General features: G+C 46.7%; 1 protein-coding gene across 1 annotated transcript in view; it reads right to left on the minus strand.

Moving 5' to 3' along the window:
- Positions 1-22,598, minus strand: part of CREBBP (CREB binding protein) — an 89,941-nt gene that overhangs the window by 8,678 nt on the left and 58,665 nt on the right. Inside the window, exons 12-23 of the mRNA XM_049768430.1 lie at positions 21,090-21,214; positions 20,438-20,626; positions 19,380-19,796; positions 18,164-18,343; positions 16,434-16,623; positions 13,130-13,248; positions 10,960-11,199; positions 10,519-10,607; positions 4,009-4,089; positions 2,973-3,029; positions 1,117-1,194; positions 847-914 (exon numbers count right to left, since the gene is read on the minus strand). Of these exons, the coding sequence (XP_049624387.1) occupies positions 847-914; positions 1,117-1,194; positions 2,973-3,029; positions 4,009-4,089; positions 10,519-10,607; positions 10,960-11,199; positions 13,130-13,248; positions 16,434-16,623; positions 18,164-18,343; positions 19,380-19,796; positions 20,438-20,626; positions 21,090-21,214 (1,833 nt within the window). The remainder of the gene's footprint in view (positions 1-846; positions 915-1,116; positions 1,195-2,972; positions 3,030-4,008; positions 4,090-10,518; positions 10,608-10,959; positions 11,200-13,129; positions 13,249-16,433; positions 16,624-18,163; positions 18,344-19,379; positions 19,797-20,437; positions 20,627-21,089; positions 21,215-22,598) is intronic.

Raw genomic sequence — 22,598 nt, forward strand, 5'->3', positions numbered from 1 at the left:
ACAGCGTTTTGGTGTTTGGGGGCCACACCCAGCAGTGCTCAGGGCTGGTGCTGGGGATTGAACTGAGGCCCAAATGATGCAAGGCAGATATGTCTAAGCCCCTTTATTGCCTCTCCAGTGTTTTTCGATTTTCTCCCCTTTGCCCCTTTTTTTCCTTTTTCCTTTTTTATTTTTGGGTCACACCTGGCAACACTCAGGGGTTACTCCTGGCTCTACACTCAGAAATCACTCCTAGCAGGCTCGGGGGACCCTATGAGATGCCCGGATTCGAACCACTGTCCTTCTGCATGCAAGGCAAATGCCCTACCTCTATCCTATCTTTCTGGCCCCCCTATTTTCTTTTTTAAACAGAGGTTCCTTGGGGCTGGATAGACAGTAACAGTGGGGTAAGGAAACACACAGCTGACCCTGGATTTGATTCCTGATATCCAATATGGTCCCTCAAACTTGCTGCAAGTGACCAGAGAGTGCAGAACGAGGAGTAAGCTCTGAGCACAGTTGGGGATGGCTCCCAAACATACACAACAACATTTGTGTACAAGTGAGCTCTTACGTCACGAGATGAAAGAAAGCAGAGAAAATTCATACAAGTTCTTAGACTCTATAGAGCAGGAAGCAAAATATCCTTCCATAACTTACTCTTTTTATTTTATTTTTTATTTTTATTTGTTTTGTTTTTGGGTCACACCCGGCAGCGCTCAGGGGTTACTCCTGGCTCTACACTCAGAAATCACTCCTGACAGGCTTGGGGGACCATATAGGATGCCGGACTTCGAACCACCATCCTTCTGCATGCAAGGCAAACATGCTACCTCCATGCTATCTCTCCGGCCCCCCATAACTTACTCTTAGCGCTGAATTTGTTTTCTTTTCGCGTTCTGCCAGTTTTCTTTAAGCAGTTGTCACACACGAAGCTGGGAAGAAAAAAAGATGAGATTTTAGAAGTGTAGACTGTCAACCTAGTGAGGTGAGACATGACAACACAACGTCACATGGAACCAAATTCCTCTTTGAACATTGGTCCTGTTGACAGTAATGAATAGGAAATAGCTGGGTCTTCTACCCGGTCACTCTCCCCACTTCCTGAGTTCCCAATAATTGCCAGAAGTCACTCACCCTGAAGGCCAAATGATATCGTAATGCAGGACACAAATCTGATGCATCTTCCGGCCACATTCCTTGCAATCAACAAAACTAGAAGACAAAAAAAATGGCAGTGTGACGCCTCGGTACCAGTGTGTCCTGGTGTCCCTCTCAGGAGGGAAGCGCCCACCACACCCCCATCATGATCTGCAATATCAGCCTAAGGACTGAAATGCATCAAAAATAGATTTGTGGACTCTCACCCTGTTTCCTGTAAAATGCCTCTTTGTCCCCTTCTCCCACTATCCTTTGCAACCAGAAATGAAATATTTTGTTTGTTTTTTGTTTTTTGGGTCACACCCGGCAGCGCTCAGGGGTTACTCCTGGCTATCTGCTCAGAAATAGCTCCTGGCAGGCACAGGGGACAATACGGGACACTGGGATTCGAACCAACCACCTTAGGTCCTGGGTCGGCTGCTTGCAAGGCAAACACTGCTGTGCTATCTCTCCGGCCCCCAGAAATGAAATTTTACATTTTTAAGCTACACCTGGTATAAGGAATAAGGATTAAGGCCTGAGCACCATCAGGTGTGACTCCAAAAGATACAGTAAAAAATAAATAAATAAAAGTCTGAGGATTGAGAGACAGTCCAGGATTAAGGTGCTTGCCTTACATATAGCCAACCCGGGTTTGATCCCTGGGCACTGAGAACTGCTGGGAAGCCAATCTCCTAGATGGTTCAATGGCTGGTGATGAGGGCTGCTGGCGCTGGACGGCACTGACAAGATTCCTGAGCTCTCTGGTTCCCATCAGTAAGGAATAGATTAAACAAATGACCAAGCTGAGGCCTGTCCATTCAGTTTGTCTACAGAGCACAACAGCTCAGAATTTTCTTAGCTCAGGGCAGGCCACAGTCATGGCCAATCCATTCACACACCCAGTGGTGTTGGAGCCTGCTCTCCTCATACAGACCAGGATAGGTCTTCACCCTGGCAACAGAACACTCCAGAATGCTCTCACAGAATGTGGTCCTGATGATCCCAGGTGGGGTCACAGCACTGAAGAGCCTGCCCTGACATGAACAAGGGGCCTTAACAGAGCAGGTTCCCATGGTGTCTTTTACAGTGTGCTTTCTTTTTTTTTTTTTTTTTTTTTTTGGGGGGGGGGGTGGCCCACACCCGGTAGTGCTCAGGGGTTACTCCTGGCTATCTGCTCAGAAATAGCTCCTGGCAGGCACAGGGACCATATGGGACACCGGGATTCGAACCAACCACCTTTGGTCCTGGATCGGCTGCTTGCAAGGCAAACACTGCTGTGCTATCTCTCCGGGCCCTACAGTGTGCTTTCTAATTTCTAATTAGAATCTAAATTTTCTAATTTCTAATTTCTGAAATTTCCCATTCAATGTTACTGGTACCCCACCAAATAACACTTTTGGTGATCTCTGATGGTCCTGCATAGCTTCTTTGTCACACTGGTGACAAGTTAGATCAACTATGTCAACTATGTGATACATACACTTTAAATTAAAAAAAAAAAAAAAAAAAAAAAGAGCCAAATATCGATCAAGTCTCATTGCCAAAATCTAGTTGGAACACCCTACATAGACATACAGATATTGGGGGGGGGGGGGGGGCGCGCACCCAGGGCTTATTCCTGGCTCTGCACTCAGGAATCACTCCTGATTAGATCAGGGTTGATTCCATCACATATGGGTTACCAGAGATCGAATCTAGATCGGCAAATGTCTTCCCACTGTACTATCACATACAGATCTTCTGTGAGTTAATGAATATTTCTTCAATAGCTTCACACTAAACTCCTCTATTTCTGATGTTTTCCCCTGCTGCCTAATCTAAGAGTCAAAAAGGAAAAATTATATACTCACGGTTCAGGATCCAGAGTATCATTCTTTTTCTTTTCAAATTGATCCTTTGAAATTGTCCTTATTAAAAAAAAAAAAAAGAAAAATGTTAATTAAAACGAGAAGTTCCCCCAAGTAGAACCAAACAATATAGGCATCTCTGGGACATCACTAGCTCTTAGAAGGCGCTGATGACTAGCTAAAATCGCAAGTAGACACGAACATAGACAACTCACAAAGCACAACTATTAACTTCATTTTTCCCCATCTTCCTGAAATATTTCCCTAACTGTCAATAACATTATGAGATTTGGTTAGGTCTAGTGAGACAAGACATTTTTCTGTGTGGTGCCAGGGCTCAAATCTGAAGTCTCACACCAGCAAGGCCAGTGTTCAGTGCTCTCAGCTGAGCCTCCTGAATGCTGGAACTCACACTAACTGCTTTTCCAGTAAAGCTGCAGGTGTGGGAGTCTTGGTACCCCGAGTACAGTCATGCTCATGACAGGCCTTTCAGGCTCATACAGGAGGGTCACCCAATGTGCAGATTCACCTTTTCTATTGCCTAGTCCCTTGAGCCTCAGAGGACAGGCAGTGGGGAGGGAAAAGTGGCCCCATGCTAGGAGTCAGCAGTGGAGGGAGGCGGGTGTGGTGTCATGATACAACAACAACCCATATTTTAAATCCTGGTACTGGCATAAAAATGGAAGAAACAAACCGAAAACATGACATGTGCTACTGCCTATTGTGGGAAGAAGGGAATCGTTTTAACTGAGGTATAGTTGACTTCACAAAGCTGTTTTAGGGGTACAACTTCATATTTCTTCTAAATTCTAATTCTTAAGAATAACTAAGTGTTTATTATTTCCCCAAATGAAGATTAGCTAATTGTTTGTGGGAGAAAAAGTGGGCAGAAAGGAGGCCTGAGAGAGCTGCTGCCCTAGTACTGGAGTTGGGCCACAACAGCCCATGTCAGAATGAATTTGAGCACAGTCCAGGGGGCAGTATGGCTCTCCTATTCATGACAAGGGGGACCCCGAGGAAAGGAGGGGATAATACTTACGTCTGAGGCTGAGATGGGTCGTCACCCAGGGTAACATTCTCCCCCTGGATCTCTGTGAAACACTTCTCACAGAAATGATACCTGTCAGCAAGAAGGCCATACTTGGGTGAACTGGTCCATCATAACACACAGCCACCCAAGCCACGAAGCCACCAATCAGAGCAGGGCAGATCACCACGACGAAGGGGGAACGTTGTTGGTTGATTGATGGGTCAGTGAGGACAATGGAAGGGGTGGGCAGGGAGGGAGGGAGGGCAGGGTTCGAGAACAGGGAGGGAACAAATAGCACAGACATAAAGATAAGACGCAAACACCAAGACAACACAGAGCAGAAAGCCAAGGCAAAGCATTGATTAGCGTCGGTCTCACTGCACACGGCACAGGCCAGCATCACTAACAAGACCCGCTGCGGGTCGCTCCAGGCACAAACGGTCAAGCTGTTCATATTAGAATTGCAAGGAGCCTAAATGCAGGGGTTAGAATTTGGTCACTGCTTAGAGAAAAATCAAATATAACTCTAGGATTTGAAAGAGCAAAAGCAAATTTGAACTGAAATAGTATGGTTTTTCAAAATGGAAAATTTATGCCTGACAGCAATTCAGCCATTTTCTTTCTGTGGTAAGCCAGGTCTTGAAAGGTTTGAAGATGTAGAACACCCAGAACCCATTGAAATAGTTCTTTTAAATAATAAATAATAAATTTTGCCATGTTATTCAGGTTAGTTGGGTTGCAGTACAAATGAAACTAAATCCGTCTTCTAGACAAACATTGAACAGAAATGCAGTTGAGGGCGAAAACTTTCCAGCCATTTATCACATTGTTCATTTTTTTGAGAAAGCTACAATATATTGTATAAATAATACAATATATAGATATAAATCCAAGCACAATCTTAACTACTTTCCAAATTTGAGTGTAAGCTTTGACAGGAATATTCTGGTACCAGGACCAATCATTGATCGGATTCTCAGTGACTGCTCAAACTTGGCAACCATCCAAGTTCAGCAAATTTAGAGAGTGAATTTGTAACGCACAATCTGCATTTGAGAAATTATCCATCGTCCCAGTTTTCTTGTCGCTGAGAGCCTGGGCTCAAGCTATCAAGTAAGAATAATGATAAAACTAGTAAATGTTTGGAAAGGACACGGATGGGAATCAACAGAAACGCAGGTGGACGCCGCAGAACAGGATGCGCACACGAGAGTAGTGTGAGAATAAACACGCTCGACGGTGAACCACAGCAAAAAGGAAGTCAGCAACAGCAGCACAGTGGAAGGCGGCTTAGTGCAAACACTTGACGAGCCTGTGAGCGCCACACTGAGCCAACTTCATTCACACGCACACTTGGGACCACCATGTGACACCCCCCTCCCCCAGTGCTCCTAGAACTCTGTTAAAAGCACAAGTGTCCTGCCTGTGGTGTGGCAGGACGTACTGAGGATCAGGTGGAGCGTGGCATGGTGGAGGCCAACACAGTGAAGGCAACATCCTCTCCAGGTGTGGACGGGAGTGGAATGGATCACCTAAGTGTCTGCTAGGATTGTTCCTAGGATGAACCCACTCAGAACGCCGTGAGCAGGGCTGATTATGGGAAGGGGCTGTTTGTATACTATCTCTATAGAGAATGAATAGAGCAATACTCTGGCAAGTTCTGAAGCCTTAAGTTGTGTTGTGAATGGGGGATTTCCATATGCAGGAGAGCATGACCATCACTGGCAAGGCAAGATGGAGGCAACAGAAGCTAGAAAACAGTTTGGTGGCAGCCACTATAGGCAAAAAAAGGCCTCCCCTCATGATAAATAATGGTTCCCCTTTGAAAACCGAACTCAGAAAGAAGCGTTCTGTTCACTGTGGCCACTGGAGGCCGAGGAAAGCAGCCTGCTGGACTCAGTTCTCAAAAGAAAAAACGACCTGGATAATTACATGTGAATGCAGGGAGTTCCTAAATTCCAAATTCTATCCTTTCTTCAAGCAACATCAAGCCCAGAAATATCCAGGAAACAAAAATCATAGACTCATCAGACCCCAGGGAACCGGGGCCAGGTTGTATAGCCTCTGGGGTATGGTGAAACCCCCAAGTCTCTCACCTAACTCCCAGTTAAATGGGTCAATTCCTAATCTCCAGCCAGAAACAGAGGAACAGAGCTGGTCACTGTAGGGCCAGACAAGAACTGGGTCTTGAAAAGGGGAAGGCAGCGCCCTGAGTCTCCCTCTACTGCCTTCTAAGAGACGACCCAGACTGTTCAAGGTAAAACCACCCTGACAATTAGCGTGACAGATGTCAGTGCCAGGCTGCATCTGCCTGACTGTATAACCGAAACTCTAGTCAACTTAGAAATACATGCAGTTCTCAAAAATAAAATTAAAAAGAGAAACAAACAAACAAAAAGAAATGCATGAAGTTCTGAAAAATCACTTTCTAATCCTACCAGACTGCTAACATTCTATTTGGTGTAAAGGAAGCCGTCTGATGAATATGGAACTACAAAGGAAAAAGACTTTATGTATTGTGATGATGAGATACATTTGGCTAACTAAAGTCTCATCTGTAAGGGTATTAATGGATGGAATAAATTTTCAAATGCAGATTGTTCTAAGTCAGTTTTATAAATAAATGGCACTATCTCTGGCATCTATCATATCTATTGCTAATAACAGGAAAAATGTATAAACTGTTTTTCCAGCATGAGTTACTTTCGAATTTTCAAAGTACGAAAGCAAGTGAAATCTAGTCACATACTAGAGTAGTTTTGATGTGAAGGTTTCACCTACTCTGTAGAAATTCTGGTATTCTAATGCCCAGTTTAGGGCTGCAGATATCAAAGCAATTATTCAGAAACACTACATGTTCGTAGGCAGTCAAAGCTGAGATTAAGCGTAACAGTACAAGCAGTTCAAATGTCTATCTTAAAATGAAGCCACTGCTTTCACAGAGCATTGTCATACCCTCAACTCTGATATTCAAGAAACCATAATTCTGAGATTCAGCTGAAATGTGGCACGCATACTTTGTTCCTAAAACAGAACTCCTTAATCTTGGGGCCGAAGAGAGTACAACAGGGTAAGGGCACCAGCCTTGCAAGCAGATGACTCAGATTTGATCAGACGATCCCCCAAACTCCATGAGGAGGGATCCCTGAGCACTGCTAGGTTTGCCCCTCCAAATCTCCATATCCATAAAAGCAAAAAAAATTTTTTTTCCTTCTGTTTAGTAAAAATAAATACTACCGGACCTTTCAGAACTGTGAACAACATTCCTGTATTTACGCTCACCAATAACCTGCCCCAGGGAAAGCAACACACAGCGTTGATATTAATCCGACCAAGCTAGTCTTGCTTGGCTCAGGTAAAGCCAGTGTCTGTGCCAATGATCAAAGGCAGGATTCTCATGGGCCCAGCAATAGGGAAACCCCAGAACCTTGGTGGGAGTGACATGTCTCTCCGTCTTTCTAGAGAAAAACAGACACCAAAAACGAAAATGCCATTTTTGGCATGAAATGTAGTTCATTTTAAACATACAGTTCCATAACTTTATTTTGTTGGGCACCTAAACATTTCCAAGTGTTCATTGCTGGAGGTGCCTAAATAGTAGAGGGAGCAACCATGGCGTGGGGGAAGAGAATCCCTCACATAGGACCACATTGGAAAAGGCTCCTGTGAGTATGAGGGGAGTTAAGACAGGAGTGAAATCCCCACTGTGCAAATACTTTCACAGGATGGCTGGGTCCTCTTCCCTCAGATCAACATTTTGTGGGACCCAGCTAGTAAGGCTAGTTAAGAACTTAACAAAAAAAAAACCCAACAAAACATTTCACTCAGTGGTGCTCAAAATTTACTCCTGGCTCTGCACTCCAGAACCACTCTGGTGGCGCTGGTGGACCATATGGGATGCCAAGGATCAAACCTTGGATGGGTGTGTACAAATGCTATCTCTCTAGCCCAAGAAACAACTCTATCCAGACACTTTTAGGCGAAAGGTTTGAAACTAAAATTCTGTGAGCACTATATCTTGATGACGATTAGCCTTTGTTTTATTTTGGGTCATACCTGGTGGCGCTCAGGGGTTACTCCAGGCTCTCTGCTCAGAAATGACTTTTGGTAGGCACAGGGGCACCATATGGGATGCCAGATTTGAACCACCGTTGGTCCTGGGTTGGCCGCTTGCAAGGCAAGCCCTACCGCTGCGCTCTCTCTCCGGCCCCACGATTAAACCATTTTTTAAACAACAGAATCAGGGCCGAAGAAATCTTTTGCAACCCAATCCATTCATCGTACCACAGGTCCCCAGGGCACTTGCTACTAGTGACCACCCCAAAACCCGAGTTGGCAGGGACCCATCGACATTGATACACGTGGCTCCAGGTAAACACAATAAAAAAACAATTCAGAAATCGGGGCAGGAGTGGTGACACAGGGCAGTAGGGCGTTTGCCTTGCACGTGCTAACCTAGGATGGACCGTAGTTTGACCCCCCAGTGACCCATATGGTCCCTCAAGCCAGGAGCGATTTCTGAGCACATAGCCAGAAATAACCCCGGGTGTGGCCCAACCCCAACCCCTCCCCCCAAAAAACACCAGAGATTACCACCGGAAGAAAATACACACTAAACCGTAACACATAACAAAAAACCTTCTTCAGGGGCCGGAGAGATAGCATGGAGGTAGGGCGTTTGCCTTTCATGCAGAAGGTCATCGGTTCGAATCCTGGCATCCCATATGGTCCCCCGTGCCTGCCAGGAGCAATTTCTGAGCATGGAGCCAGGAGTAACCCCTGAGCACTGCCGGGTGTGACCCAAAAAAAAAAAAAAAAAAACCAAAAAAAAAAAAACCTTCTTCAAAAATAGCAGAACCTAGGAAATTGCCCTAGGAAACAGGCAGTCCAAGTGCCTCACACAAGCCTCTCTCTGACGCTGACTTTTATTTATGGGCTTCTGGAGCCACCTCTGGGCAGTGCTCAGGGTTACTCCTAGTGGTACTCCAGGGACTCAAACCCAGGCTTCCCACTCAGCCATAGAAAAGAGTAAGAGTTAAGCTCCCTCTTGGCCACAACAACAGTCCAGGTGCCAGTCAATAAAATGGGGGTAATTTTAGAGAATTTGAGCACAGCCGAGAGCCTGTGCCTCAAGGTAAAAGACCTTCATATTCTGACACCATGGTGGCATTAAAGCAACGGGTACAGAAATTCACACAACCCCAGAATCTTATGTTCATTCTCCTATGCCTTATGATACAGGATCTGCTCTTTTCTTGGTTTTAGGTGGATCTCAGGGATGACTCCTGTCTGGGCCTCTTGCATGTAAAGCAGACACTCTGGCCATTAGGTTCCTGGCCCACAAGGTCTCTCTACCCATCTCCATTTTCCAAAGGAATGGCAAATACTTCTGAGCAAACTTGCTCTCGGCAGAAGCCTGATATAGTTCAAGGGAGTTAGTTTTGCCCAGGGAACCTACCCCTACCTACCACACACACAATTTTTTTTAAATTTTGGGCCACACCTGTTGATGCTCAGGGATCACTCCTAGAGGTGTTCAGAGAACCCTTTAGGGTACTAGGGATCCAACCTGGATTAGCCATAGACAAAGTAAATGAGCTACTTGCTATGGCATCTCTCTGATCATTTTTCTTTGTTTTTACTCTTAAATAAAGGACATGGGGCCAGAGCAATAACAATAGCACAGCAGGTAGGGCATCTGCTTTGCACTGTGGCTGACCCAGGACCAACCGGGTTCAATCCTTGGTCCCCGGCCTGTCAGAAATGATTTCTGAGCACAGGTCCAGGAGTAACCCTCAGCGCCACAGGGTATGGCCCCAAAACAAAAACAAGACAAAACAAAACAAAATAAAGGCCATGCCAGAAAGAGCTCAGAGAGCCACACTGTGCTAAGACCCAGCCTCCAGTTGCCATATTGCCCCACCAGTTAAGTCAGCCCTGCCCTAGCAGAATTCTTCTTTTCCTTATGCTAAAGATTAAATCCAGGGCCTCCCTAACATGTGTAAGGTCAAGATGGGAGTTCTGCCTCAACTCAGTAAAAACACCATATAAAGAATTACTAAGTTTTTTCAAAGCCTATAGGGTTCATGCTTTTTTTTTTTTTTTATGTTTTATGTTTTTGTTTTTTAAAGTGAACTCGCACCAATGCAAATCTTTCCAGGCCAAAATTAGCCAGATATTTACATGCAAGAATCAAACAATATAAATCTTAAACCTCATTAATTCATAAGAAACAAGCCAACGTTTCCCTAAGCAAGCTCTCTCAATTTGATGCTTATGTGGCTTCATTTGAGAAAGACCATGGCTTAAGAATGAATTATCTGGCTTTACAAGTATAGTAAGCCGTCTAAGCTTCAATTGTTACACTGTGAAAAACTTTAAAGCTGAAATGGGAAGCCTGAGTAGTTCAGCAGCATTGGAACTGGTACTATCCATAGGAACGCCAGGAGGAAACAAAGTCCCTGGGCTACAATCACACAGACCTACCCTGCCCTTCCCTAACCCTTGCTGAGCGCTCACCTGTTCTGATAGCTGTAATAGGCGGCATCCCGAGGAATTGTACATAGCTGCTTCCCATAGCAGCACAACGTCTGTGGGGAGAACTCATACTGCAAAAGCAAAGGAAAAACATCAAAATAACACACCATTTACTGTCATGTTCTACTCCATTCTGAAGAGTTAGATTCAGCTAGGCAATTACTTTAGTCCACTTTAAACTATTTTCACAGCTGTTTATAGGCTTTTTTGCTGCAATGGGAGAGACCCACAGATACAGATGATGAACAGCCAAATGAATATGGACAGCTGGGACTGCCTAGACTGGGCTCACCCACTATATCACTTATTTGAAATACATCCAGCACACAAATGTGGCCAAAACGCTGAATTATAGTACTGTCATATCCAGCCTGGCTGGATTCACTCAGAAAACTGATTTCCTAGCTAGGTCTTGAACCATACCTTTCGCCCACAGCAGTATCCCAAGGACTGCATCACAGGGTCAATTTCTTGCTCAAAGACCTCTGCGAGTTTACTGCAGAACTTATAGACCCGTGAGGTCTTCCGGTTGTAGAGCCAGGCATTGTTGAACATAAGCCAGACGTCATCCACATACTGCCAGGGTTCTTGGTATTGTCCTGTGTCCAACTTCCGCTTAATGGTGGAGAGGTCCATGGGATTCTTCACAATGTCAAAATAGTCCTTAAAGACAAAACAGTATGAGTCCAGTGGGTCCCCTATATTCCAAACTCGATCTTTATCTGAAGATTTATCTTGAAATAGAAAGCACCAAAATGGCCCCTTTTAAATAACAAAAGTTAGAGAAGTCTCTGATCTTCTTGAATTTACTATATAAAATTATAATTAATACCATCAAGTATGAAAAAAAATACCATCAAGTGTGATCAAATTACTTCAAGAAAACTTTAGGATATATTCTGTGAATTAAGAAAAAGGGTGGGGGCCGGAGAGATAGCACAGTGATAAGGCATTTGCCTTGCCTGCAGAAGGACGGTGGTTCGAATTCCAGCATCCCATATGGTCCCCGAGCCTGCCAGGAGTGATTTCTGAGCGTAGAACCAGGAGTAACCCGAGCACTGCCGGTGTGACCCAAAAACCAAAAAAAGAAAAAGAAAAAGGACAAAAAAAAAGGGCAGGGTCCGGAGTGGTGGTGCAGCGATAAGGCGTTTGCATTACATGCGGCTGACCCAGGATGGACCTTAGTTCCAATTCCCCAGCGTCCCATATGGTCCCCCAAGCCAGGAGCGATTTCTGAGCGCATAGTCAGGAGTAACCCCTGAGCGTCACCAGGTTTGGCCCTAAAAACCAAAAACAAAAAAAGAAAAAAAGAAAGGAAAGGAAAGGAAAAAAAGGGCAGACTCCAGCCTGGGGCTGGAGTGATAGCACAGTGGGTAAGGCATTTGCCTTGCACACAGCTGACCCAGGTTCAATCCCTGGCATCTCATATGGTCCCCTAAACCTACCAGGAGTAATTACTAAGAACCAAGCCAGGAATTACCTGTGATGGGAGGTATGATCCCACCCAAAACAAACAAAAAAAGGAAAGGGGAGTCAGAAAAAAAGTACAGCAAGTCTTGAATGTTCCAGGTTCAGTCCCCAACATCCCAGAGGGCCCCCTGAATGCCATCAGGATTGATTTCTAAGAACAAAACCAGGAATAAGCTGCGGGCACTGTCATATATAGCCCCAAACCAAACAAAAAGAATGAAGAAAAAAACTATTACTTTCCTCTTAACCCAAGTTGAAAGAATGCAATTGCTCTATCCTGTACTATTGTTCCAGCCTGTCCTCTCTTCTTTATGAATAAGGAATAACATCTATTTATTAGACATCTCAGGAGAGTTTAGGGCCTACATCAATTCCTGGGCAATGCTGGCCTGAAGCATTAGAGCCGCGATGGCAAACCTATCGCACACGAAGGCCTTGCAGCTGGCACGTAGGAAGGTTTGCAATTAAGATATGTTGCACGTGCCGCATAGTTTAGAGACTAAAATCTTGCTATTAAGGTTTAATTGATGTGCTGGCACTTTTGAGGAAATTCTTTGATTTTTATGCGGCAGTTTGGGCACTCAGGCTCAAAAGGTTAGCCATCACTGTGAGATTAAAATCAGGCCTGTTTATAGACTAGGCCTATGCTCTACCTGGATCCAGAAAAAAGACATCTTAATATATTTTTAAAGTAAGGGCCTGAATAATTGCCTTGTTTATAACAGATCCAAGTCCAATCCCTGATAAAGCATATCCGCCCCCAGGCACCACCAGGGAAGCCCTACTTCCTCCACTGTATGCAAGCTGACCCGGGTTCAATCCTTGGCACCCTGTATGGTCAAGAGCCCTGCTAGGTAGGTGTGATCCCTGAGCACAGAGTCAGGAGTTAGTGCTGAGCATAACCAATAAAATTTGGGGAGAGGTATTTTGGGTCACAGCAGGCAGTGTTTGGGAAATCATAGATGCTAGGCATTTGAATGGGATCAGTCACATGCAAGACAGATGACTTAACCTATGGCACTATGCAGTCCTGACCCAAATATTTTAGACAAACACTTAGAGACAAACCACTTGATACTTCAAGGGCTAGACTGGGGGGTTTTATCTGAATGTTGTGACTCACCGGGATTCCTAGGAGCTGGGGATCGACAGGTTGCCGAAAGGGTAAGGACTCTGGGTCTTGTCGATATAATGCTTCGAGCGTTGGCATTAGGGCTTGGCGCAGCTCCTCTGGTTTGAAGACTGCAAGAAGGAAACATCCAGAGGTCATGTTAATGAGAAAACTCCTAAAGAACCCTTCCCTCACAGCTCATATGAAATACAGTTTTGGAAAAGATCTAGGTCCTTTCCTGTCCAACTGTGAAGGTTCTAATGGCTCTCTCTTCAGAGTGAAGACCATTCCAAAGCATCCAGAAACAGTATGCAAATGGCAAACCAGGTCAAGGGGCAAAATGCCATATTGAGAAGTCTAACTTTTCGATCAAGGATTGCTAATATTCAACTCTTTTGCATAGAAAATGAAGCTAGGGTTGGAGAGAGAGCAGAGGACCTTGCTTACACATGGTATTCCCAGCATCACAAGAATAATCCCTGAGCCAGGGCCAAAGCAATAAGTGGGTACGGCACTTGCACTTGGACAAAGCTAACCAAGGCTTGATCCCTGGCACCTTGTACAGTTCACCAAGTCTACTAGGAGTAATCCCTGAGCACCACCAGCTAAGGCCCAAAGAAAAAAAAGAAAACAAAAAAAGATTTGCCTAAGACAGTGGTGGATCAAACTCCCAGATGACAGAAAGATGGCATTGCATTGCAGTTATGTTGGATGAATATATAATTTTAAAACTGTATCTTTCTTTTCTTACATGTATATACATTTTAAATACAGTATAATCTTATATGAATACATTTTTAATTTACATTAAATAGCTAAATTAAAAAAGAAATGTTGACTTTAGGTTAGAAAATGTATTCTGGATAATGCTTAAGTATCTGCATTAAAAGTCTCTAGAGGGGGCCGGCGAGGTGGCGCTAGAGGTAAGGTGTCTGCCTTGCAAGTGCCAGCCAAGGAAGGACCACGGTTCGATCCCCCGGCGTCCCATATGGTCCCCCGAGCCAGGGGCAATTTCTGAGCACTTAGCCAGGAGTAACCCCTGTGCATCAAATGGGTGTGGCCAAAAAAACCAACCCAAAAAAAGTCTCTAGAGATGTGAAAAAAATAAATAAATCATCCAAATCGATATAGAATATTCCATTTAAGTGAAAGATTAATCTACTAGGCGACAACCATAAGCATCATGAGTTAATGCCTTCTATAATGGCAAAGTTGAGAAGTACGCCCTGCTCTTAAAGCAGCTCCTTTCACTCTTCGCAAAAATGGTTAAAGGCATTCATTCCCCAAGCTGCTGCCTGTTCATGAAACTCTGTCATGCCTTCAGGATATAGAATGATTGATTGATATGATTGAATGATAATCTAGCTGGAATATTTGTACTGGGGTGGGGGCCACACCTGGCGGTACTTCTGTACTCATAAATCACTCCTGGCATGCTCGGGGGATCATATGGAATGCCGGGGTTCAATCCTGGGTTGGCTGCATGCAAGGCAAATACCCTTCCTGCTATGTTATCGCTCCGAGTCCATGGAGTATTTGTATTTTTAATTCTCACTGCAGGATGAAATACTGATTCCAAGTATAATATAGACAAATGAATTCTTTGTTTCTTGGGCCACACCTCGAGATGTTCAGAAGACTTCTGGTTCTGTACTGAGAAATTATTTGGAGGGCTTTCAAGGACTGAACCCAGATCAGCTGCATGCAAGGCAAATAACTACTGCTGTACTATTGCTCCAGCCCCATGGACTCTAATTTTAAACTAAAATTCATACTATAATTGGTAAGGTATCAAAAACAGAATACCACAATGACCTAAAAAGTGATCTACAGATCCCCTTCTTTGTTCTCCCCCATGTATTTTAGCCAGTTCCAGCTAGAGGCAAAGTAGAAGGAAGTCAAGCTGAGATCACTTAACTCCAGATCGCAAAACTATACATCATATTTTCCAAATTGTTTTTGAAGGTTATTTAAAAAAAAAAAAAAAACTACAGATGCCCTATTGAATAGTTGTAAATTTTTTGGAGGGCAAACATATGCCATTGCCAGGATTGAAACCAGGCCGGCAGTATGCAAGATCAATGTTCTACCCACTGCTCTGTCTGGCCCAGATTTTTATTTCTAAGTGAATTTTTTGTTTGCTTGCTTGACACCTAGAGATACACAGGGCTAGCTGTTGGCCCTGAACTTGGGGCTCTCTCCTAGTAAAGCTCAGGAGACCATATGAGGTGCCGGGTATCAGATGGTTTGACTGTGTGCAAGGCCAGCATTCTCTAGGACCCAGAGAATGTAGAAAGCTCAAACCAACAACCCAAGAACTGCTGTCTTCTAAGATCTCCCAGAGGCAAATCTGTACTTCTACTTCATTTTTTCACAATTTTCCCTAAACGCACCACATACATCCTGAACTTTCTGAGCTCTACCTACATTTCTAAAGGATACCTGACCATTTTCCAACACCCTTATTTCCTCTGGACATACAAATGGATTCCCATTCTATCCAATTGCACACAAGAACTGCTAGCCTATCCACCTCAAAACTTGAGTGCTTCAACAGACCCCACTTGCAGTTACTCAGTTACTGGGTCCTCCTGGAACTCCCTCACTCAAAGCATTTAGTTTTGTTTTTTAAAACTTTATTGATTGACTGATTGGTTTCTGGGCCACACCCAGCGAGGCTCAGGGGTCTTCCTGGCTCTACACTCAGAAGTTGCCCCTGGCAGGCTGGGGACCATATGTGAGTCGGAAATTGAACTGAAACCCTCCAGGTTAGCCACATGCAAGGCAAATGCCCTACCACTGTGCTATCTCTCCAGCCCCTTTTGTTTTAAAGTCACATCTGGGGACATAATAGGCTACTTTGAGCTACTCTGAGCCTCATATTGGGGACCATATGGTGTTAGGGATTGAAGTCAGTGCTCTAACCTTTGCACCATCTCCCTCACCTAGTTTCTGGTTCCATCAGGAAACACAAGCTCCAGGGATACTGTACTGACTCCTGATGGTCACTGTCATGCTCTGCTCATCGACCTCCCCCTGTAGTAAGCCCAGGCAACTTGGACATTGTTCTTTGTCCCTAGCCAGCAACATTGGTTTTTCTCTTTCCTATCAGAAGCTTCTGAGTTCTCAGGCTGTAACAGTTTTCACTGAAGCATTTAGAAAAATAAAATCCCAGCAAGGTGCTCCTCTCCTCTCAGCTGTCAGGGGCCCCAAAACAGCTAGGACAGAACTCAGGGCTGCCAAGCGTATGCTCCTGCTGAGTCAGCATTAACCCCCAAAACTACATGCAGTGAGGGGCTCAGTGAGGATGACCTACTTTTCTTTCGGGGCTGTGAGGGAGATGTGGACTGAGAGGCTGCACCATTGGGGCCACTCTCTTCCTCCTCCTTGGCTTCTGTTTTCACCTCCGGCTTTTTCTCATCCACTTCCATTGGCTCCGATTTCTGCTCGGTTGTGTCTGTTTCTTCTTTAACTTGGGAAGATCCTTGCAAATCATCCTCTGCCACCTTTGGGAAACAAAGTCACAGACTGTCAGAGATCCATTCCTGGAACACCTCCCTGGAAGGGCTTCCCCAGCCAGTGAAGCCATCTGCTGAGGAAGCTGTTCACACTCTACCCCTTGGCTTCCTCGTACACAGCTGAGACTCTGGGTGGCACCAGAGTCACCTCAATTAGGTCTCACAATTGGAAGCTGCTTTAATCTCCTGCTGCAGTGCAGAAATGGACTTGCTAAATATTTAGAACTAAAAAGCCATCGTCTGCTCTTTAGTGTGTGTGTTAGAGAGAAATAGACAGATAGTGAGAGAGGAGAGAGTGGGGAGATGGGGGAATTGGGGAGGAGAAGAGAGGGGAGGGAAGGGGAGGGGGAGGAGGGGAGGGGAGGGGGGAGGGAAGGGGAGGGGGGGAGGGGAGGGGAGGGGAGAGGGAAGGGGAGGGGAGGGCACGGCAGAGGGACCGGGAGGGCAGGGGCGGGGAGAGGGAGGGGGGGGGGAGGGGGGGAGAGGGAAGGGGAGGGGAGGGGAGAGGGAAGGGGAGGGGAGGGGAGGGGAGGGGAGGGGAGAGGGAAGGGGAGGGGAGGGGAGGGGAGGGGAGGGGAGGGAAGGAGAGGAGAGGGGAGGAGAGAGTTCTAGTTTGGAATAAGAAATAAGAAATCGGGGGCCCGGAGAGATAGCACAGCAGCGTTTGCCTTGCAAGCAGCCGATCCAGGACCAAAGGTGGTTGGATTCGAACCAACCCGGTGTCCCATATGGTCCCCTGTGCCTGCCAGGAGCTATTTCTGAGCAGACAGCCAGGAGTAACCCCTGAGCAATGCCGGGTGTGGCCCAAAAACCAAAAAAAAAAAAAAAAAAAGAAATCGGGCCGGAGAGATAGCATGGGGGTAAAGCGTTTGCCTTTCATGCAGGAGGTCATCAGTTGGGATCCCGGTGTCCCATATGGTCCCCCGTGCCTGCCAGGAGCAATTTCTGAGCCTGGAGCCAGGAATAACCCCTGAGCACTGCCGGTGTGACCCAAAAACCACAAAAAAAAAAAAAAAGAAATCTCACAAATTGAGGTGGGGTCAGACTCCAGGCGGCTCAGTCAACAGGTGATGTCACCATAGCAAGGAGGACACTCTGGCCATCGTGACCGAAAGCCCAGACCCCGATGCTAGGTGGGGATGCAGCACGTGAATAGAGAAGGTGCCTCATTTACCAGAAAGCCAAAGATCATGAGTTTGTTTGCAATTTCCCATTTACACAATGATTCTGTGAGTCAAACAACAATTTTTTCGGCTGTATTCAGCCATTCTGCCATAGCCCACCTGCGCATGAACACTCTTACAGAGTCTGACTGGACAACTCTATGTGAATGAAGAGGCAGGAAAATGCTGCTGGATAGTGGAAACATGACTTGAAATCCTCACCAGCTAAGATGAACCCACCGTTAGCTCCTGTACCAACACTATTCCCTCACTAAACTCCTATCAAGAAGTCAGTCAAGCAGTGGGGTGGGCAGTAGAGGGAGGACTCGGCAGCGGGTGTCCCTCGAGGGCTGTGTGGCACCTACCTCAGAGCCAGGTTCCCCCTGGGGCTCACTGACGTCAGGCTCAGTGTCATCTGTCTTGACCTCGGGCTTCATCTCCAACATTGGAACTTCAGATCCTGGCTGCTGCGAGCTAGTATCAGCACTGGCCACTGAGGATGGAGTTGGGACCCTGTTTTCAATGCTGGCAGCTGCCTGGGAAAGCTGTGGAGAGAGGACATTCATATACTGACGACTGAAAACTTGTCCACATGAGGCACACTCTTTGAACCCAAACCCAAGATGCACCCCTGTTCAGGGAACCAAAGCATAGGAGCCAACAAAGTTCTCCAGAAAATCACCATTGAGCTGAACACAGCTGAGGTTTAGTTAAGAGCAGAGACGAAAGAGCAGCAATCTCGTGTCATAAAATCAGCCCTGGAAAGCACTGAGCCTATTTTAACTGTGACCATGAACCAAGAGCATAAATCTATAAGTATATATGTAGGGCAGAGTTAAAGTGCCTACATGTGACAGGAATGTATAATTAGTCTGTTAATTGCAGGAAAGCTGGTGATGTTGGCGGAAGAGGAATAAACAAACATGAAGAGAAGAAACTAGTAAAATAATACTGAAATTTCAAAGTCTCACCTAATGGAGTTTTAAGTAAACAAATTACACTGAATGCAATTTAGGGTAAGAAACATGGCAGGAGATAAATGCTTGAGTGACCCTTGAGTAGAGTCAGGAATAAGCCCTGAGCAGTGGCAAGTGTAGGCAAAATGTAAATAAACAAAGAAAAGTGGGACAAAAAAAGGACACCCCCTGGAGGAACAGCACTCTCCCAGAGTGACTATTTTACACACAGCATCGAGATGTTAGTCCATGTACTGCAGGGGAGTCAGTCCCAGGCAATCACTTTATCTTAAACCAAGAAAACATGGCTTCGAGGCTGTAATGCCAACAGATACAATCAACAGAGGGATTTGCATTCAATCAATGCCTCTTGGAATAGGGCTCAATGGGAGAAGCTGACAACCTCAAAAAGCTAACAGAGAGCCCAGGGCTCCTGCATAGAGTCCAGAGCCTGAAAACTGCTGGTGGGCCCAACGCATATCCTACCCAAGCAGCTCCAGAGCAGATGGCAGAAACAGAGTTTATCAGGAAACAGAGGCCTTGGTAGAAGGCACCAAGACCCGTTGTGCCACCATATCAGGGCAACAACACTACAGCAAAGTGCCTGTCTGAGGCAGAGGCTCACCGGTGTGCCAGGCGGCTGGGCGTGGACGGGTGTTGGCTGCTGCTGTGATGACTGAGGAGTGGCCACAGACGGGGGCTGCACAGGGGTCTGAGGCTGTGGGGTCACCTGGGCCGGGGCCGCAGCCTGGACCGTAGGGGTGCTCTGGGTTTGGCTAGCACTGGGCACTGAGCCCGGAGTTGGGGTGGGCGTCTGCCCAGATGATGACACAGGCGTGGAAGGCTGGGTGGGAGCCGCTGGCTGAGGTGGAGTCATGCCGGGCGCTGTTGGGTGCTGGAGGGCAGGCAGGCCAGCGGCTGTGGGAGCAGGTGGCGGCGTCTGGTGTAGTGGTGACTGGGTCACTGGTGGACACGTGAGCTGGCTGGCCTGGGGACCCAGCATGTTCAGAGGGGTAGAGAGAGCAGCGCCAGGCACCTGCCCCTAAAAGATGAGAGAGTTTGGAGCAATGAGTGCCCACCCATGAACATGGTGGCGGCCAACACGAAGAATTAACTGCATGGAAACAGAGTCCTGGTCTGCTGCTGAGACAGTCTCAGAACTGAGCGTTCGCTCTCCAGCAAAGTATTTCCTAAGGTTCTCAGACTGATACAGGGAACACGGCATGGTCTGACTCCAACACAGATATTCTAGCACATATGAGCTTTGAGTTTCAGAACATCCATATCCAGCTTAGAGCTCCAGGAAGGTTTCTCTCTCACTGGGAGTGCAGGTAGGAGGAAGTACTGGAGCCAGGGAGAGAGCTGACACTGCTAGGTGCATGCTTAGTACTGCATGCTCTGTATGTTGAAACCCTCTAGTCTCTGTCTCTTTGGGCCACATGCCTACTTTAGAATTTCAAAGAGGCAGAGAGAAAGAAGAATCACCATCCAAAATAAAATAAAACATATACCCCACCCTCAAATACCCAGAGTCCTTTCCATTTTACATGACATTTAACCCCAAGATGTAAAAGATGCCAAAGTAAAAGGGAAAGGAAGGAGGGAGAAGCGGCTGTGAACATGAATGCAGGGCCAATGGGCCACAGCCATTGACTGGAGTGGGCAAGGTGCAGCTCCATGTACCTGAGACACGCCCGTCGGGGCTGCTGGCTGCCCCAGGCCAGCACTGTTGACGCTCATAGCCCCACCGGATGACGAAAACTGGTTCTGTGGCAGAAACTGGTTTTGAGCAGGTGCCTGGGCCATCATGTTGTTGGCATGTGGCCCCATCATGTTCGGAGGCTGGGGCATTCGGGAAGGAGAAATGGCCATCTACAAGACATGGACACAAGATTAGAGGGTGCCTGAGTTCTCAGGCCAACTAGGAGAGAGAAGGGCAGGTCCAGCCCACCTAGTACAAGGTTGGTAACTGGCTCCAGGACTTGAGGCACATTCTCCCATATGGTCTGGGAGACCTTCAGTCTGTTCTACCTAGCCAGGAATCTATGGTTCACACGCTGCCTCTCCTGAGTGCTCTGACGTGCCCAGACAGCGGCCTCAGGAGAGGAAGGGAAGATTCAGTCCTGACAGTCTCACTCACGCATCAAAGGCACCCCCCCCCATGCTTAGAACCCCATCTTTTCTCCCATTCACAGGTTCCTCTGAATGTGCCGTTTCAATTAAGAAGAGAACCATGAAATCGCTCCCTCTCATTGTAGTAACAATGATGGGCTGGGAAGTGTGAGAGGGCTGAGGCGGAGACAGGGGCAGGGCCAGGGAGGGCAGGGGCACTCACCCCGGGCACAGAGCCCATGCTGTTCATCTGCACAGAGTGGTTCATGGAAGATGCTGCTCGCGGTCCCATGGGTGCTTGTGGCAACTGTACGTTTCCCAGGGTCATCGGATTAAATGAATTCATCCCTGTTAATATACCCACAATGATTCATTAAGAAAAGCACCCACAGGAAAAGCAGAGTTACAACTTGCCAAGTAAACTTGAAATAAGATGGACCCACTACAGCACAGATATCTGTGAGGAGATTCCCAACCACAGGATAGAGACAGATAGGCACTGGGCACAGGAAAACTGGAGGAGGCCGAGGCAGCGCAGCAGAGTGACAAATGAGCCAAGGTGGCACCAGAGAAACATGCAGCCTAGCTAGGGAGAGTGAGCCACCTACAGGGCCTGTTGCCCAGGCCCCACCTGAGTTCTCAGTCTGAGTTCTTGCTAGAACACAGAACACAACTCGCACGTGACCTTTTACAATGTCTAGTGTGCAGAAAAGGGTCAGAGAGAGGCGTGCCCAGGACCTTTCCTTACATGCTGAGATCTCGTTCTGGAGCCCGCCTTCCCCTCCTGGGCACTGAGCTCATGTATTCAAGGCCTGACAGAACCCCTGGGCTCCCACCTAACATGGATGTGACCTGGCCAGGGCTTGAAGAACACCCATCTCCCCAGTGCCCTCCTCGGTGAATTTCAGAAGTGCCACTGTGACTGACCCTGGGTAGGCAGGGGGCACTGGGTGGACTGAAGTCCTTTCCCTGAGGACCCTGCATGCCAGGAGAAGCCGACATAGTCCCCTACTATCACGGATCATGAGGTGTCCCCCACATTTGGGGAAATTGCATGGGTCAGCCTCACCCCGGGAAAACCACCTTTGTAATCATGGTACCTCTCCTTCCAGTAAGTGTCCCCAGAGGATTTTTATAAATTAAAAAACAAAAACAAAACAGAAATAGGATCATAGAAAATGTCTCCTTTTATGGCTGGAACAATAGTACAGAGGGAAGGACATTTGCCTTGGACGCTGCTGACCCAGGCTTAAATTCTGGCATTTCATATGGTCCCCTTAGCACCTCCAGAAGCAATTCCCAACTCTGAGCCAGCAGTCAGTCCTGAGCACTGCCAGGTGTGACCCAAATACAACAATAAAATCCCTCTTGTGGGGGGCTGGAGGATTTGAGGCTGAAGATGTGGCCAGTTAAGAGGGGAACAGTTACTGGGGACCACTCACATGGTGCAACAGTGTGTGCCTAGTAGCGCTGAGCCAGGTGTGTACTTCACATCTCACATGGGTGGGCATGCACACACACATATGTACGGACGCACACAGCAACAGGTACTAGGGCAACAGACTCTGGCAGCCTGGACCTGCTGTTGCTCTCTGCAGGACTGTCATAGGCTCCCTTGGCAGGGTCCAGATCACAGAACCCCTGTGTCATTCTAACATGCTTCTACACCAGCATCTCCCAATGCCACCTGGCCAGCCACCCAGTGCTGTGCAGACCCAGAGGTGCTGGGGTA

The sequence above is a fragment of the Suncus etruscus genome, chromosome 2 (genome assembly GCF_024139225.1).
Source record: "Suncus etruscus isolate mSunEtr1 chromosome 2, mSunEtr1.pri.cur, whole genome shotgun sequence".
Lineage (NCBI taxonomy): Eukaryota > Metazoa > Chordata > Mammalia > Eulipotyphla > Soricidae > Suncus > Suncus etruscus.